Source organism: Selaginella moellendorffii, unplaced genomic scaffold (genome assembly GCF_000143415.4).
Source record: "Selaginella moellendorffii unplaced genomic scaffold, v1.0 SELMOscaffold_2, whole genome shotgun sequence".
NCBI classification, from domain to species: Eukaryota; Viridiplantae; Streptophyta; class Lycopodiopsida; order Selaginellales; family Selaginellaceae; genus Selaginella; species Selaginella moellendorffii.
Genome location: NW_003314263.1, coordinates 2,076,023 through 2,092,006, shown reverse-complemented (window position 1 = coordinate 2,092,006; position 15,984 = coordinate 2,076,023). Strand labels below are relative to the sequence as shown.

Genomic DNA, 15,984 nt, shown 5'->3' with positions numbered 1-15,984 from the left:
TATCATTGACTGGAAAGCAGTGTAAAGCAGGATTTAGGGTTTTAGTGTTGAGGACATTGACTATAAATTTTATTGGAATTGCACTTCCTTTAGGACAATATACACCAATAAACTCAACTCTGCCAATGTCTTAATGGGAAATGCATTAAGAAGAACAATTGATTTACATATTTTTATTTTTACAACTTTTGTAGACTGCAGTGTTAACTCTCAAGGTAAGGCACTAGTCGAAAATAATCAAGTAGTGAATGTACTTAGAAGAGCTGGTGCAGATATTCTTCCAATAATTTTGACTCAGCATATTATTTAATGATTTTTTTTTATCCAGATGTTGGAATATTTGGTTTATTATACAGTGTAAAAGGTTTCTTTCCAAAATCTCCATCTAATACTGCTGAAGTTTTAACAAAAATTCCCTTTTATTGCAACCCACTAAATACAAGGCTTATAAGTGGGTATAAAGATATGCTATTAGCAACACTAAAAGTTGGAGAAGAATTAATTGATTATATAAAACGTTTTACAATAATAATGCAATATGATTGTAATATTATATCATATAATAGTGTTAATGCTTTTTGGAGTACAAAAAAGTATGGGAAAATTTTTGATTGTAAATTGAAATTGCAAGAAGATGGGAATCTTGTTTTATATGGTGCTTTCGATATAATTAATTATTGGTCAAGTAAAAGTTACTGTAGAAAATATAATTGTGCTGTACTATCAGAATTTCATGTTCAGAAAGATTGTAATTTAGTCATTTATAGAGATGGAAATCCAAATATACTAACATGGTCAAATGGTAAAGTTTGTTAACCATAATAGTATAATATAAGTACTATTAAACAAATTTAATATTATAAATATATTCTAGACTGATTCATATATGTTCAAACTTTCAACCTTTGATACAAGAATAAGAAACAGTGTATATTGTTGACAATATTCACATGGAATCTTGACTTATTATTATATATTTATCAGCATAGATAATTTAAATATTAAACAATAATTTGCTGTGCATTGTATGTAGCAACATTTGGTTTTCTTAATAGTAGTGTTATTTTTATTAATTTAATTGATCAAATGCAAGTTTAAAGCTACAAACATGTATATAATTTATATACTCAGGATTAATCTTATTGCATATCAACCATTAAATGGTAGAATAAACTAAAATATACTAATTTAGGAAAGCTTATAAATTATAAATACAAGTTTAATCTAAATAAATAACAACTGTTAAATGGTAGATCCCATCAGCCTAATTAAACTTATAAGCACTATTCTTTCTGGATCTTGGGGTGCACTGGGAGTTGTGTGACCTCCACTGGGCTGAATTTCCTCTTGTTCCTTTGCAATGGTCACTCCATTCCCTTCGTCACTCTTTCCTCATCATTCCTTTACACTTTTCATACATTTTTCTACTTCAACGACCCCAACTCCTCCATCAGCCTATTCTTCCTTTACCACAATATCGCGAGAGAAAATGCGAGGGCCGAAAATGAGATAGCCGATCACGAACTTGGAGTTCTTGCGAGGTTCTTTGTGAGTTCCACGATCTTTGGAAGAACTGGTCTCTTTTTTTCTTGGGTTTCTTCCTGACAGCATGGATTCGCCTCCAGTGGCAGCGGGTGGCAGCAAAAGGTAGGAGCAAAGATTTTGGTTCAATCAATCAATGTGGAGTTTTTACCCCTCCTTTTATTGGATTTTTACCAACAATTAAGAACCCCCTTTTTAGGGTTCTTGAGTATTCACAGGACTATCGCGTGGCGCATAGAAGATCCTCGCTCCACTCCTCGCTCCCGACGCAGTGGTAGCATCGGAAAATCCCCGCCGGATCGACTCTCTTCTTGATCGCCAGCAGCCTCGTGTAATGTTCTCCAAACAGGGATTCTTGCCACTGGGGCTCATTGAAATCCGCCTCGTTCCCATACGCCCCCGATCCGGGCGTGAGATCGATGAGCATCGCATTCGCGGCGCTCAGCTCCGCCCTGGCGCGCTGCTCGGCTCGATCGTCTCCGTCGCTCCAGCTGCTACCGAGGATCACATGCCACAGCGCGCGGCGCCACGCGGGATTCACAGCATTGTCTCGATCGTCGCGGCTCACGGCGCCGCCCCCGACGAACACGCCAGTGAGGGAGACGCGCGGGAAGAGCTCCCGGATGCGCACCATCACCTCGGCTAGATTCCCCGGCGAATATGCGACCGTTGTCCTTGGAATGAGCCGCGACGCCAGGAGCAGTGGAATCCCCGCGGTGGCGATGCCGGTGTTGGCGGTGTCCACATCGCGGCAGCTCGATCGCCCCTGGCATTGGATCGCCAATCGAAACTCCTGGAACGAGGGGAAGGATTGGAGGCTCCCGCTGGATCGGAGCTGGGGATCCTCGCGCGCGAGCTCTTCCAGCGGTGCCGCGAGCGTGGCGTTGGCGAGCTCCATGCCGCGGTTTGGGAGGAGATACGAGAGCGTGAGCCCGGTGGTGTTGGTGATCGCGAAGGTCCCCGCCCAGCCGGCGCGCTCGAGCGAGGGGTGGAGCTCGGTGAATCGAGCGAGTGTTCGCTGGAAGCTGGGCTTGTCCGGGGTTGAGAGGTTGTACTGCGCGAAGACGAGGCTGTCCAGCGCCGGGTAGAGCCTGTGCGTGGCGGTGACCGCGATGCCAAACGTTCCACCGCCGCCGCCGCGCATCGCCCAGTAGAGATCCTGGTTCTGGCAGCGATTGGCAACGACGAGGCTTCCATCCGCGGTCACCACCGAGAACTCCAGGACGTTGTCCGCGGTCAGGCCGAAAGTTGGCGAGAGTGGGCTGTGGCCTCCGCCCTGAGGATGGCCTCCGGCAGCTCCCACCGAGCTCGATCCACCGCCGACGATCACGAACTTGCGATCAAACACCGCCTGGTAGAGCTCTTCCCACTGGACTCCCGCTCCGACCGTCACTGCCGGGAGGTACGTTGCGTCTTTCGATCGGCGAGAGCATCCTCTCGGGAGGAAGCGGTGGTGGAATCTCATGCTTTTCATTTGGTGTGTCCAGATGCTCAGCGCTCCCGCGGCGGTGCTCCGGCCGAGGTAGTCGTGACCGGTGTTCTTTACGACGAGGCGGAGGTTCCTGGCGGCCGCGAATCCCACCGCTGCTTGGATGTGGGAGGCTTTTCTCGCTGCTACTGCGTAGATTGGCACCGAGCCTTGCGAGCACGATGAGTTTCGAGGGGAGTCTATCAAGCAGCGATCGGTGATCCCGTTTGATTCCCAGTTGCTGGCTTGCATGGCTCCCGGCTGGTCCGCCCTCCAGAACGGGAAGCTCCATCGCTGGCGTGCCTCTCGGCAGGCTCGCCGATTGAAAGCTGGATCGTGGCAAGGAGAGGCCGGAGGAACCACGCGGATGAGCTTTCCATCGATGGAGGCGTTGAAGGTGGCCCAGGATTGAGAGTCGGGCCAGCAGTGGCGATCGAAGGCTGTGCATTGGCATGGAGGCCGGAAGGATTGAGCCAGATGGAATGCGACGATCACGATGAGGAGCAGAGGTACCGTGGCTGTTTTCATGGCTGTGTGATGTCAACGTACAACCTTTTTCTTCTTTCCTGACATGGACTCGTAAAGAAATTGTAGCTATCGGAACGATAGAGCTCTTGTCAAACGCTTCGAATGATCAAAGGATGGAGCGAATGATGTGAGCACGAATTGATTGCTCCTTTTTTTATATACCGTGGCTTTCCGCGGGGACTTGTTCTTGTGTTCATCCAGGAAAATCTTACTCTGAGCGGCCGCCAAAAACAAAAGAACCGCACTTTGGGCTTTGACACTGGAAAACTTCTAAGGTCTGACTCTTGCTATGTGAGTGCTCTTTTTTGCGCGTTGATCAGACATTGTCAAACCTTGCCAGTTATACGTCTAGAAAATCGAAGACTGTGTTTTTTACTTGTTCAGAAATTCTAGATGTGATCTTATAGACAAATTAATTCTCTTATTCTCGTTTCGCTACAAGGTCCCTGTCAAAAGAGACAGGCACAGATGTGGATTCCCTCTCCAACTTTGGATTGCAGATGGCCTTGCAACTGCCATGGACTTAAACTCATGCCATTTGTTTGCAGCTTGTATACTATGCTCTTGCTTCTAGCACGATAAGAAGTCTATGTAAATATTTTACATGTTTTTAATTAAAACACTCATTTTATAATGTTTATAGTTAAGCTTGATTATATCTTGTTTCATTTTGAGTTGCTCTCCCAGAAAAAAAAAAACATTCTCACCATGCCAATTATACTTTCAAGGGATGTTAAAAATTCTTTTGCAACTGATCTGGTTTCATCTCCAATCTTGGTGGGGAACAAAATTTTATGGCAAATTGTGTTACAAAATACAATAGTTCATTGATGTTTTATCAAGGGTTCTTTGTAACTATTGCCATTAACATAATTCTTTCTATTTAAGTAAAATGTTTCATTCTTGAAATTTATAATATATATATATATATATATATATATATATATACTTTTGCAATTAAAAAATTATTATTAATTGATTCCTTGTATTGTGTTATTTATAAAATATAATTTGGCTTTAGAAGATCCTACATAAAATTAATAAACATTATGAAAAGACTAATACGTATCTAAAACTAATAAACATTATGAAGAGACTAATACGTATCTAAAAAGTGTTGGATAAGATTTGTGTCTCTTATGATCTACATCAGATATATCATCGAATTCATTCCAATTAGCATACATATAATGACATTCTTATGCAAGCCAACACCAACACAACAAGACTGGTCGGATGGTAGAAGTGACTAAAGATCAAAACTTCAGAGGTTGAGTTGGAGGATATTAGTATAAGGATCCATCACCCTGGAATATTAAAGAACTTCTGTTTTACTATTGCATTCCAAGAAACAGGTATTGGAACCGAAAATCCAAATGCCACAATTGAAACATTCCTGAAGCTCAAGAACTTCCCTGATAACAGCCGGAGGTAAATCCTGCACATGAGTGTAGAGCACGGAATCAGGACTTTATCATGCCGAGTCCAACTGATGCTCGGATGTAGTTGTGGAGCGGAGAATTCAGCTGCTGAACTTCTGTGGTGTACACCTTGACCTGCAAACAGTCAAAGCGTTTGTAAATCTGGAATGCAAAAGCATACAACTGAGAGCAAACGCTGTCATGGATGCAAAGCTCGTTTGTTCCAATGTAAGTTCGATTTCGTGTAGTGCAAGTAGACAATTCAGTCTCGAGAACAAGTGGTTTGTTTCTTACGATTTTGAGCACGATGTGCAGGAGCTTTATGCTTGAACTGAATAGCAAGCGCTGTAAAAGCCTGTCCACCGATCACGAACGAGGCCTGTAAGAAGAACGTAAATCCACCATCTACCTTTTGCAGGACTTGCGCTAGAGAGCTAAGTTTTCTTCGTGTGCCATGGACAACAATCTGTCAGACAAGTTACAAGGAAAAGCAAGGAAAGAAACGAGAAAAGACGTACTTGTGGTTTCGAAGAGCTCGAGGCTGTTCCTATCCACCTGATCTCCAATGCCGACCAATATCCACCCAGGATTGTCCTGTAAGGATCAAACAAGCTCTCGGATCCCGCTATATCGCCTTGTTCGGCAACTCAGCCAGTGGCCTTTTACCAAAAGAAAAACCTCACCTTCGTCACATATTGGCATCGTGAAAATCAGACTCATAAAGCTCGATTTTGATCTCTTCAGATTGAGCCAGAAGGCTTTCTCGGCCTGGCAGCAACAGGGATTTTCACCACAAACTAGAGAGGGGAAAAAAATTATCTGAGGAGCCCTGAGCCCTAAGTGGCTCGGCTAGTATTTATTTCAGTTTTAGAGCGTTGCTAAAGTTTCTAGCTTGAGCCTGCCGAGACGCACGCCAGCGATGGAGCTTCCCATTCTGGAGGGGAGCCATGCAAGCTAGCAACTGGCAAATGGGATCAACCGATCGCTGCTCGATAGACTCCCCTCGAAACTCATCGTGCTCGCAAGGCTCGGCGTCAATCCACGGTGGGATTCGCGGCCGCCAGGAACCTGCGCCTACCTCGGGCGGAGCACCGCCGCGGGAGCGCTGAGCATCCGGACACACCAAATGAAAAGCATGAGATTTCACCACCGCTTCCTCCCGAGTGGATGCTCTCATCGATCCAAAGGAGCAACGTACCTCCCGGCAGTGACGGTCGGTGCTGGAGTCAAGTGGGAAGAGCTCTACCAGGCGGTGTTTGATCGCAAGTTCGTGCTCGTCGGCGGTGGATCGAGCTCCGTGGGAGCTGCCGGAGGCCATCCCCAGGGCGGAGGGCGCAGCCCACTCTCGCCAACTTTCGGCCTGGCCGCGGACAACGTCCTGGAGTTCTCGGTGGTGACCTCGGATGGAAGCCTCGCCGTTGCCAATCGCTGCCAGAACCAGCATCTCTACTGGGCGATGCGCGGCGGCGGCGGCGGCGGCGGAACGTTTGGCATCGCGGCCACGCACTGGCTCTACCCGGCGCTGGACAGCCTCGTCTTCGCGCAGTACAACCTCTCAACCCCGGACAAGCCCAGCTTCCAGCGAACGCTCGCTCAATTCACCGAGCTCCACCCCTCGCTCGAGCGCGCCGGCTGGGCGGGGACCTTCTTGATCACCAACACCACCGAGCTCACGCTCTCGTATCTCCTCCCAAACAGCGGGATGGAGCTCGCCAGCGCCACGCTCGGGGCACCGTTGGAAGAGCTCGCGCGGGAGGATCCTCAGCTTCGATCCAGCGGGAGCCTCCAATCCTTCCCCTCGTTCCAGGAGTTTCGATTGGCGATCCAATGCCAGGGGCGATCGAGCTGCCGCGATGTGGACACCGCCACCACCGCGGGGATTCCACTGGCGTCGCGGCGCATTCCCAGGACAACGGTCGCATATTCGCCGGGGAATCTAGCGGAGGCGATGGTGCGCATCCGGGAGCTCTTCCCGCGCGTGTCCCTCACTGGCGTGTTCGTCGGGGGCGGCGCCGTGAGCCGCGACGGTCGAGACAATGCTGTGAATCCCGCGTGGCGCCGCGTACTGTGGCATGTGATGTGATCCTCGGCAGCAGCTGGAGTGACGGAGACGATCGAGCGAGGGCGGAGCTGAGCGCCGCGAATGCGATTCTGGTCGACCTCACGCCTGGATCGGGGGCGTATGGGAACGAGGCGGATTTCGATGAGGCCCAGTGGCCTGTTTGTGTAGAAATATGTATGAAAGGTGTAGGGGAACGAAAGAGTGACGAAGGGAATGGGATGACCATTGCAAAGGAACAAGAGGAAATTCAGGCCAGTGGTGGTGAGTGGAAAGCTCAGTGCACCCCTAAGCACGCAAAGATCCAAAAAGTATAGTGCCTGAATTCCTCTCGATATAAGAAAGGGAAACAAAGAAAATGGGATGGGCCATCTAAGTGGTTGCCATTCTGGTGAATCTGACAAATGTGCTTAAACAAGAAAACTCCATCACTAAGTTCATGGTGCCCTAATCAAAATAAGTTAAACATAAATATAAACAAGATTTTTATATTTATAAGTTTTATGTATAAAAAATTATTATTAATTAAATTTAATGTTTTTTTGTGTGCTTAAGAAATATATTTGGATATTTTAGGATCTACCATCTAACAGCTGTTATTTATTTAGATTAAACTTGTATTTATAATTTATAAATTTTCCTAAATACTTTCTAGTAGACTAATCTTGTATTTATAAATTATATACATATTTATAACTATAAACTTGTTAATCAATTAGATTAATAAATATGAATAACACTACTATTAAACAAACCAAATGTTGCTACATGCAATGAACAGTAAATTATTGTAATATATAAATTATCTATACTGATAAACTTAAAACAATAACTTTACATGTCAAGAGTCCATGTGAATATTGTCAACAATATAAAACTTTGGGGAAAAACTTGGGATGCTTCTTGGAGGTTTGAAAACTTTGGAGGCTGTGATCCAAATTTGAGTCTCTATTGCTTAATATCATTATATAATAATTATATTATACTATATTATAATTATGGTTAACAAACTTTACCATTTGACCATGTTAGTATATTTTTCTTTCCATATCTATAAATGACTAAATTACAATCTTTTTGAACATGAAATTCTGATAGTACAGCACAATTATATTTTCTACAGTAACTTTTACTTGACCAATAATTAGTTATATCAAAAGCACCATATAAAACAAGATTACCATCTTCTTGCAATCTCAATTTACAATAAAAACTTTTCCCATACGTTTTTGTACTCCAAAAAGCATTAACACTAATATAAAATACAATATTACAATCATATTGCATTATTATTGTAAAACGTTTTATATAATCAATTAATTCTTCTCCAACTTTTAATGTTGCTAATGGCATATCTTTATACCCACTTATAAGCCTTGTATTTAGTGGGTTGCAATAAAAGGGAATTTTTGTTAAGACTTCAGCAGTACTAGATGGAGATTTTGGAAAGAAACCTCTTACACTGTATAATAAACCAAATATTCCAACCTCTGGATCAAAAACAATCATTAAGAAATGGGCTGGGCTATTTGTCAAAATTATTGGAAGAATATCTGCACCAGCTCTTCTAAGTACATTCACTACTTGATTATTTTTGACTAGTGCCTTACCTTGAGAATTAACACCACAGTCTACAAAAGTTGTAAAAATAAAAATCCGTAAATCCATTGTTCTTCTTAATGTATTTCCCATTAAATAAGACATTGGCAGAGTTGAGTTTATTGGTGTATATTGTCCTGAAGGAAGTGCAATTCCAATAAAATTTATAAGAGCACTTACAACCATAAGAGGATTTATATCTAAAAAGGTTAAGCGCTTTGGTATGCAAAAGACTGTTTTTTCTCTATGCTTCAGACTTGTCTAAACATATGCCACTGTCATTTTGAAACTGTTTCTAGAAACTATCATAAAAGTTAAACTATAGTGTATATTAAAATTATAAAATAGTTTATCATATTTACTAGATTCTTAACTTAGCAAAACATCTTGTTTAGCCTATCGCGTTGGATATAAAATTTCGTTGCTAAATATATTCGAGTTTCCAAATCTTATTTATAATCTGAAAAGTGGACATATATCTATTAACTTATTAAACAGAAACAGTATATAACTACTATTAAGTATATGACAAGAAAAATTAAACACGAGTTTACTGACGATAGAGAACCAGTGAATCTGAAAGAAGTACTCCTCTCAAATGTTTTAGCACGGGTGATGGAATTCTCAGAGGTCTGAAGCTCAATCACTGTTTGCTATTAAAGTGAAACCTGAAATATTTTGATCATGTGGATGCCCAGAAGCAATTATAACTAGGCTGATAGGTAGAACCGCACCAGATGAAGAGCGTGAGATTCCACCACCGCTTCCTCCCTCCCGAGAGGATTCTCTCGTCGATCGAAGACGCAACGTACCTGGAGATGGAGTCCAGTGGGTCTACCAGGATCGAGCGTCACGCATGGATCCGGGGCGTACGGGAACGAGGCGGATTTCGGTGAGCCAATTCCTGTTTGGAGAACATTACCCGCGGCTGCTGGGGATCAAGAGGAGGGATTTTAAGATATCCAAATACTCAAGAGCCCTAAAAAATGGAAGGAAGAAACTATCCACAGACATCAGAGGCAGCAAATGCTGGTAAAATCGAAAAGGTGACAAACTCTCCACATTCGCACTCACCATCCCTCGCAGCAGCAAATGCCCAGAGAGGGCATTGCAGGGAATCTCTTGATCATACTTTAGCGATCGGGCGGCGGCGAGGATGGAAGAGGAGGCGGCGGCGAAGATGGTAGCGGAGGAGGAAACGCATCCTCCATTTCCACATCCTCATCAAACGGGGCAATCAATTCTTCACGAAAACTAGAAGAACACAAGAGAAAGAATAAAGAACTTGAGCCAAAATCTTTGCTCCTACCTGTTGCTGCCAGCCGCTGCCACTGGAGCCGAATCCATGCTGTCAGGACAAAACCCCAAAAGAAAAGAGAAAACAAAATCAGTTCTTCCAAAGATCGTGGAACCTCGCAAGAACTCCAAGTTACCTCTGATCATGATCGGCTATCTTCTTGCGCGGTGGAGTGATACCCTCCTGCTTGATCTTCAAATACTTGTCTCTCAGCGACGCCACCATCGCTCGTCCCCTCTCGACCTCACTGCGGAGCAATCGAATGTCTTCTCTCTGCCTGGCGATGATCACACGATCTCTACTCTCCTCCTGGATCATCGTCTGGACGCTGGCATCACACTGCTGCTTGCGCTGGATGCTCGAGTGGACGTCCTCGGCGATCACCATCTTGTCCGTGAGGACGCCCGCGTGCTCCTTCTCCTTCTCCGCGCGATCTTGCTGCCCAAGCTTGTGATTCTCTTCCACGCGACCTTGATCTTGCTGCCCGAGCTTGTTCTTGATGATCCCAGTGAGCCACTCGCCGTGAGCAAACGTGCTCTTCCTCCTGGAGCTCGTCTTTGCGCCACGGGCGATCATCTTTCCCAGGTACTCCGCCCATCGCATCTTGATACCGAGCTTGTACGATCGATCCAGCGCGAGGAGGACCTCCACCGGCACGCAATGGAAGCACTCGCGGCGGGCGACGAGCTTCACCATAAGCATCATGCAAATCGCCTTCCACGCCTCCACATTCTCCCCAAGAACAAGGGCATCCACAGAGTAGCCGCGAGAGCTGTACTCCTTGAGATCGAGCACGATCGCGCCCAAGGCCGATCTCTCCTCCTTGGTCAGCACTGCCGAGGTCGAGATCTCGCCGCCATCGTCGCCGATCGGGAGCCTGGTGGCCGCAGAGACGCTGGCGGCATCGATCACCACGCGCTCACCTCTGACCATGGCGCTGGAGTTCCAAGGATCGAAATTTTTGAGGAACTCGTCGCAGAGGGAGCGATCGAGGGGCGGGAGGGGCTGCGCCGCGAACTCGTCCAGGCCCAGGGTGGCCAGGATCCGTCGCGCGCTGGGCTCCGCGAGGATGGGATCAAGATCCACGTCCCAGACCTTGCGGTAAATGAAGCCAGTAGGCATGGCGAACTTGGCCCCGTACCTCTTCCTCCTCTTCTTGATCATCTTCTCTCCCTGCTGCTGATGCTGCTGGGCGATCATCGCGCGCTGGCCTCGGATCGCCTTGCCTCGCCGATGGAATGTCCGGAGGGTCCGGAGCTTCTGTGGATGGATTGGGCGATTCTCTGGAGCTACGATCCTCCAACACCGGGGCACATTCCTCGCGAGAAAAAGCTTCGCTCTCGAGCTCGCGCTGCTGCGTCGATCGATTCGAAAGCGCGGATCACTGCCAGGCCATCGCATTTTCTCTCTCGCAGTTCACTAGCTAAGCATGTCCTTGTGTAGTACTAAAGGATAAGGTAATTAACTAATTCACGCTAACCGTACCACGCGTCCGTACGTCAAAAACTGCTAGACGAATATTCGACTATGATAATTGAGGATGAGAGTGAGAGTAGCCACCACTGCCACCATCGCCATCGTGAGAGTGAGAGAGAGAGTCTATCGTGAGAATGCCGAGTGTGAGCGTAGTGACCGCCATATGGTCGTGCGACTAGCGTCGTGAGAGCAGTGCCCGTGCCGCCGTGACGATCTTCCATGAGAGGAATAGCCTCCTGTCTATCCACCGTAAGGATTATAGCCATGATCCAACACTCTGGTGTTCCTTACTTCTCCTGGGCCCAAGTAGGCGAGCCAACCGAGTCCGAGCAGCTCACAGCCTACGTGGAAGATTTCTTCTGGTTGGGCTTGATGGGCTTGATATCCGTGGGGATTCGCGATCGCTGGGTGGAAAGCGAGGCAAAGCTACCCCGTGGCAAGCCAACCTCGATCGCATTCTCAACGGCCAGCCCCAGAGTGCTATCCGGATAGAAAAACGGGCTTCCAACGTCCAGGCCACGGGAGAGATTGTCTGTCGCATTCCCGAGTTTTTTAAGTTCAAGTTCTCTCGGACCCCAGAGTGGAGACGCCCTGTTATTCTTCCTCGTCCACGCAGATGCCAATCTTGGGCAAGAGGGAGACCCACACCAATTGCCCCCCTCCTTTGCCAGCTTCCCGTTCGAGTATGCCGACTTGTGTTGCGTACAGCTTGAACCTTATTGAACTGAGCTCTACTTCCTGTGCTTGAGCATCTAGGCAGGGACCAGGTGCCTAGCGGGTATGTCGTTTCTGTTTCTTCGTATGCCAACTTTTCTTTATCATTGTTCTTAGAATCTGTTGCTCTTCAAAAAACACCAGAGGGTGATGGTGAGGGATGCGTAAACAGCATCCATAATTGAGTGGATTACAAGAGAAATTATGGAACTGCTAAATTACACCGACAGTGGTGGTATTCAACAGCTTGTTTCTGCTCGCTCTCCATGGCCCGATTTCTCTGCAACGTGCATGCAGCACTCACAGCGTATCTCCTTCAATGCCTTGAGGACCGACTACGCTTCTGCGTTCCCATATCAGTGAGCGCACAAGACTTCACAAAGCCACAGTCCCATGCTACCATGGTGACCTTTTCTTCTTTCTTTCTTTTCTTAAAGGGGGTCACTGGAAATCCCGGTACGGTTTAAGGTTAAATCTGAGGACGAGTGCACGAAGCTTGCTCTGGCTGCTCTTCACAAATTTGGGCCTTGTTCAGCGTGATGTGAGGCTGGACAACATGATCTGGTCTACTGACAGGGTGTGCCGCTTATTCACTTAGAACTTGTTGCCAGGTCGTTGTTAGTGCTGCTCGATCCATTGTCAACCTCCTATCATTGCTAACCGTGGTCAGCTGCTGGAGAAACTTCAATGCCGCGTCTCCACCACTGTCTAGCCAGTCCCCGCTACTGAAGAGCCCCTGGACTTTGGCAAAAGCTTCCATTGGCAAGCCACCATTGTCTTCTATCAGCGACGGCACAGGTGCCACAGGGGACGAAAATCCATCAGTCTCGCCAAAAAGCACCTAAGAAAGAAAAGATCAATTTTGCCATGATTGGTTGAGCTTGCTTACCTCTGCTCGAAAGTCCTTGGAGAAGCGCTTTTCAATGTCATCCTGGTTGAGCATCAGGATGTTGGAGCACATGAAAGTGGTGTTAAACATGCAAAACGTTGGTGAATCAGAAGTATGCTAAGACTTGCTTGAGAAGGTGTTAGAAAAGCTACAGCATGAGTGCAAAACATTTGTCCAAGTGCTCAAGAGCCATGGCTCAAGTATGTGCAAAGGAAGGGGTGTGTTAGGTGTCATGATTAATTTCATTATAAGTTTTGGTTAAAAACACAAGAAAATTATGTCCATTACATTTAAATAATATTTATTTATTTATTATTTTAATATATTTAAAAAATTAATAATTATTATTTTTATAAATTAATCATAAATGAATAAAAGAAAAAAAATTATATATTACATATTATACAAAAATTTATAAATAAAAGATTGAATTAGCACATATCTAAAATAATGTCTTTCTTTGCTAACCAAGCATAATATCAAAATTTTAGAATAGTAAACCATGATATCTTATAATAAAGTGATAAAATAAATGATACATAACTTTATAAAAAATATTTATTAATTTTAAAATTATTTAAATATTAATTTTTTTAATTGCATTTGCACTTTTAATCTTTGGTGGGAAACAAAAACTATTACAAAAAATAACAACTCATTAATGTTTTACTAATAGTTTTTTACAGTTAGTACAACAAACATAATTATTTCTACTAGGGTAAAATATTTCACTTGTGGAATTTGATGTAATGTATATATATTTATGCAGCTAAAAATTATTGTTGACTGGTTCCTTACGTTGTATTATTTACAAAGTTTAGCTGCAAAAGATCTTACATATCAAAAATTCATAAACGTTGCAAAGATATTAGTATGCATCCAAAATGCATTGGATAAAATTTATTTGTGGAATTTATATATAATATGTATATATTTGCCATACCTTAAATTTAATTGATTTTATACCTTTCAAAAGATGTTTTATCTCTCATAGAATGGTAATTTTTTTTGAATATTTCAAAAAAAATATTAAAATGAAAAATGTTTGAAGTGAACAAGGTTATGCATACTCCACAAATGGTAACTAGTAATCGTGGATTGCAAGCGTTTACCAATGAATCCTTTAAGTGCCAAGTTTTTGGAAGTTACGGAGTATTTATCCCGAGAGTTTTCATGCAACTCACTTATGGGAGAAAGGCAAACTACGACCTAAAATAAACTTATTCTTGGTATGTATTAATAAATAAAAGTTATTTATTGTAAACTTTATTTTTTGAAAGGTTATGGATATATTTTCTTCTTGAAAAATAATGTTTTACCATCTCACTGATAGATTTGATTACAAATGAAATTAACATCATAACAATTTTGGATATTTTAAAAGTATAAATAAATAAATATCTATATATATTGTAAAAATATTAAATATTTTTTATTTAAATTATTAATTATATTAATATGATTACTTTTAAGTTTTTATTTTTATTTATTTTTATAGCTGCAATTATGTAATCATTAAAGCTATTTTACTATCTCTGGAAACCCTAAGTCTTATTTATTATCTTCATAATATCAAATCAGATATTCTATAAACAAGTTCTAGAGTCAAACTTTCCAAGTTTTTCAGTGTCAAACCCAAAGTAGGGCACTCTTTCACTTTGGTTGGGGTAAGATTTTCCTGGATGAACACAACCTGCTGAAACCCACGGCATATAAAAAAAAAAGCTACAAGTTTTTTAAGGAAAAAGCTCTAAGTTGACACACACTTTAGCGATTGGGTAGCGGCGAGGATGGGAGAGGCGGCGGCGGTGAAGATGGTAGCGGAGGAGGAAACGCATTCTCCATTTCCACATCCTCATCAAACGGGGCAATCCCTTCTTTACGAAAACTAGAAGAACACAAGAGAAAGAGTGAAGAAAAACCACAACTTTGATGCAAAATCTACCTTTTCTTGCCAGCCGCTGCCACTGGACGCGAATCCATGCTGTCAGGACGAAACCCAAGAAGAAAAAAAAGAAAAAAAAACCCATCAGTTCTCCCAAAGATCGTGGAACTCGCAAGAACATCGCAAAACTCCAAGTTACCTCTGATCGATCTTCTTGCGCTGTGGAGTGATAGCCCCTTGCTTGCTCTGCTCTTTCAGCGAGGCCACCATCGCTCGTCCCCGCTCGACGTACCCGCGGAGCAATCGAATCTCTTCTCTCAGCTTGGCGGGCTCCCGATCTCTCCCTCCATCCCTCCTGGAACGCTGGCATCGAGCTGCTGCCTGCGCTGGATGCTCGAGTGGACGTCCTCGGCGATCACCATCTTGTCCGTGCCCACGCCCGCGTGATCCTCCTCCTTCTCCGCGCGATCTTGCTGCCCAAGCTTGTGATCCTCGTCCAAGCGAACTTGATCTTGCTGTCCGAGCTTGTTCTTGGTAATCCCAGTGAGCCACTCGCCGTGAGTGCTCTTCCTCTTGGAGCTCGTTTTCACGCCGTGGGCGATCATCTTTCCCAGGTACTCCGCCCACCGCATCTTGATACCGAGCTTGCACGATCGATCCAGCGCGAGGAGCATCTCCACCGGCATGCAATGAGGCGACGAGCTTCACCATAAGCATCTCGCAAATCGCCTTCCACGCCTCCACATTTTCGCCAAGAACAAGGTCGTGGACAGAGTATCCGCGAGAGGTGTGCTCCTTGAGATCGAGCACGATCGTGCCCAGTGCGAGCGTTCCTCCTTCGTCAGCACTCTGCCCAGTGGAGGAAATCTCGCTGCCATCGTGCTCTAAGTCGCCGATCGGGAGCCCGGTGGCCGCAGAGACGCTGGTGGAGTCGATCACCACGCGCTCGCCTCTGACCATGGCGCTGGAGCTCTGATGATCGAAGTTTGTGAGGAACTCGTCGCAGAGGGAGCGATCGAGGGACGGGAGGGGCTGCGCCACGAACTCGTCCAGGCCCAGGGCCTCCTGGAGCTGTCGTGCGCTGGGCTCCGCGAGAATGGAAAGAT

At 44.9% G+C, this 15,984-nt stretch overlaps 2 protein-coding genes and 2 long non-coding RNA genes across 5 annotated transcripts; all 4 read right to left on the bottom strand.

Annotated features, from left to right (window-relative positions):
• Nucleotides 1-1,762: 1,762 nt before the first annotated feature.
• LOC9660987 (uncharacterized FAD-linked oxidoreductase ARB_02478) lies at nt 1,763-3,538 on the bottom strand. Its single transcript, XM_024660541.1, has one exon. It carries the CDS (start codon nt 3,536-3,538, stop codon nt 1,763-1,765), a length of 1,776 nt encoding a protein of 591 aa, XP_024516309.1.
• A 1,334-nt stretch (nt 3,539-4,872) lies between these two features.
• Nucleotides 4,873-5,747, bottom strand: LOC9662202. Its single transcript, XR_002990192.1, has 3 exons — nt 5,369-5,747; nt 5,254-5,314; nt 4,873-5,094 (listed from the first exon to the last, which is right to left on the bottom strand). It is a non-coding gene; the product is annotated as an uncharacterized LOC9662202 (long non-coding RNA).
• A 3,888-nt stretch (nt 5,748-9,635) lies between these two features.
• LOC9660985 (cyclin-dependent kinase 12) lies at nt 9,636-10,140 on the bottom strand. Its single transcript, XM_002962470.2, has 3 exons — nt 10,051-10,140; nt 9,927-9,965; nt 9,636-9,871 (listed from the first exon to the last, which is right to left on the bottom strand). Exons 1-3 carry the CDS (start codon nt 10,137-10,139, stop codon nt 9,751-9,753), a joined length of 249 nt encoding a protein of 82 aa, XP_002962516.2. The 5' UTR covers nt 10,140; the 3' UTR covers nt 9,636-9,750.
• A 4,566-nt stretch (nt 10,141-14,706) lies between these two features.
• On the bottom strand, nt 14,707-15,110 carry LOC9662201. Of its 2 annotated transcripts, XR_002990809.1 has the most exons (3): nt 15,078-15,110; nt 14,939-14,977; nt 14,707-14,881 (listed from the first exon to the last, which is right to left on the bottom strand). It is a non-coding gene; the product is annotated as an uncharacterized LOC9662201 (long non-coding RNA). The 2 variants fall into 2 exon arrangements; XR_002990808.1 differs by lacking the exon at nt 15,078-15,110 and having other exon boundaries at nt 14,939-15,026.
• Nucleotides 15,111-15,984: the final 874 nt, after the last annotated feature.

Excerpts from the sequence above, each read along its gene's own strand:
- LOC9660987 (XM_024660541.1), bottom strand. The coding sequence starts at position 3,538 with ATGAAAACAGCCACGGTACCTCTGCTCCTCATCGTGATCGTCGCATTC.
- LOC9660985 (XM_002962470.2), bottom strand. The coding sequence starts at position 10,139 with ATGGTGGCGTCGCTGAGAGACAAGTATTTGAAGATCAAGCAGGAGGGT. Across the intron at positions 9,966-10,050 it reads ATAGCCGATCATGATCAGAG|CATGGATTCGGCTCCAGTGG; the intron begins GTAACTTGGAGT and ends TTGTCCTGACAG. Across the intron at positions 9,872-9,926 it reads GCAGCGGCTGGCAGCAACAG|TTTTCGTGAAGAATTGATTG; the intron begins GTAGGAGCAAAG and ends GTGTTCTTCTAG.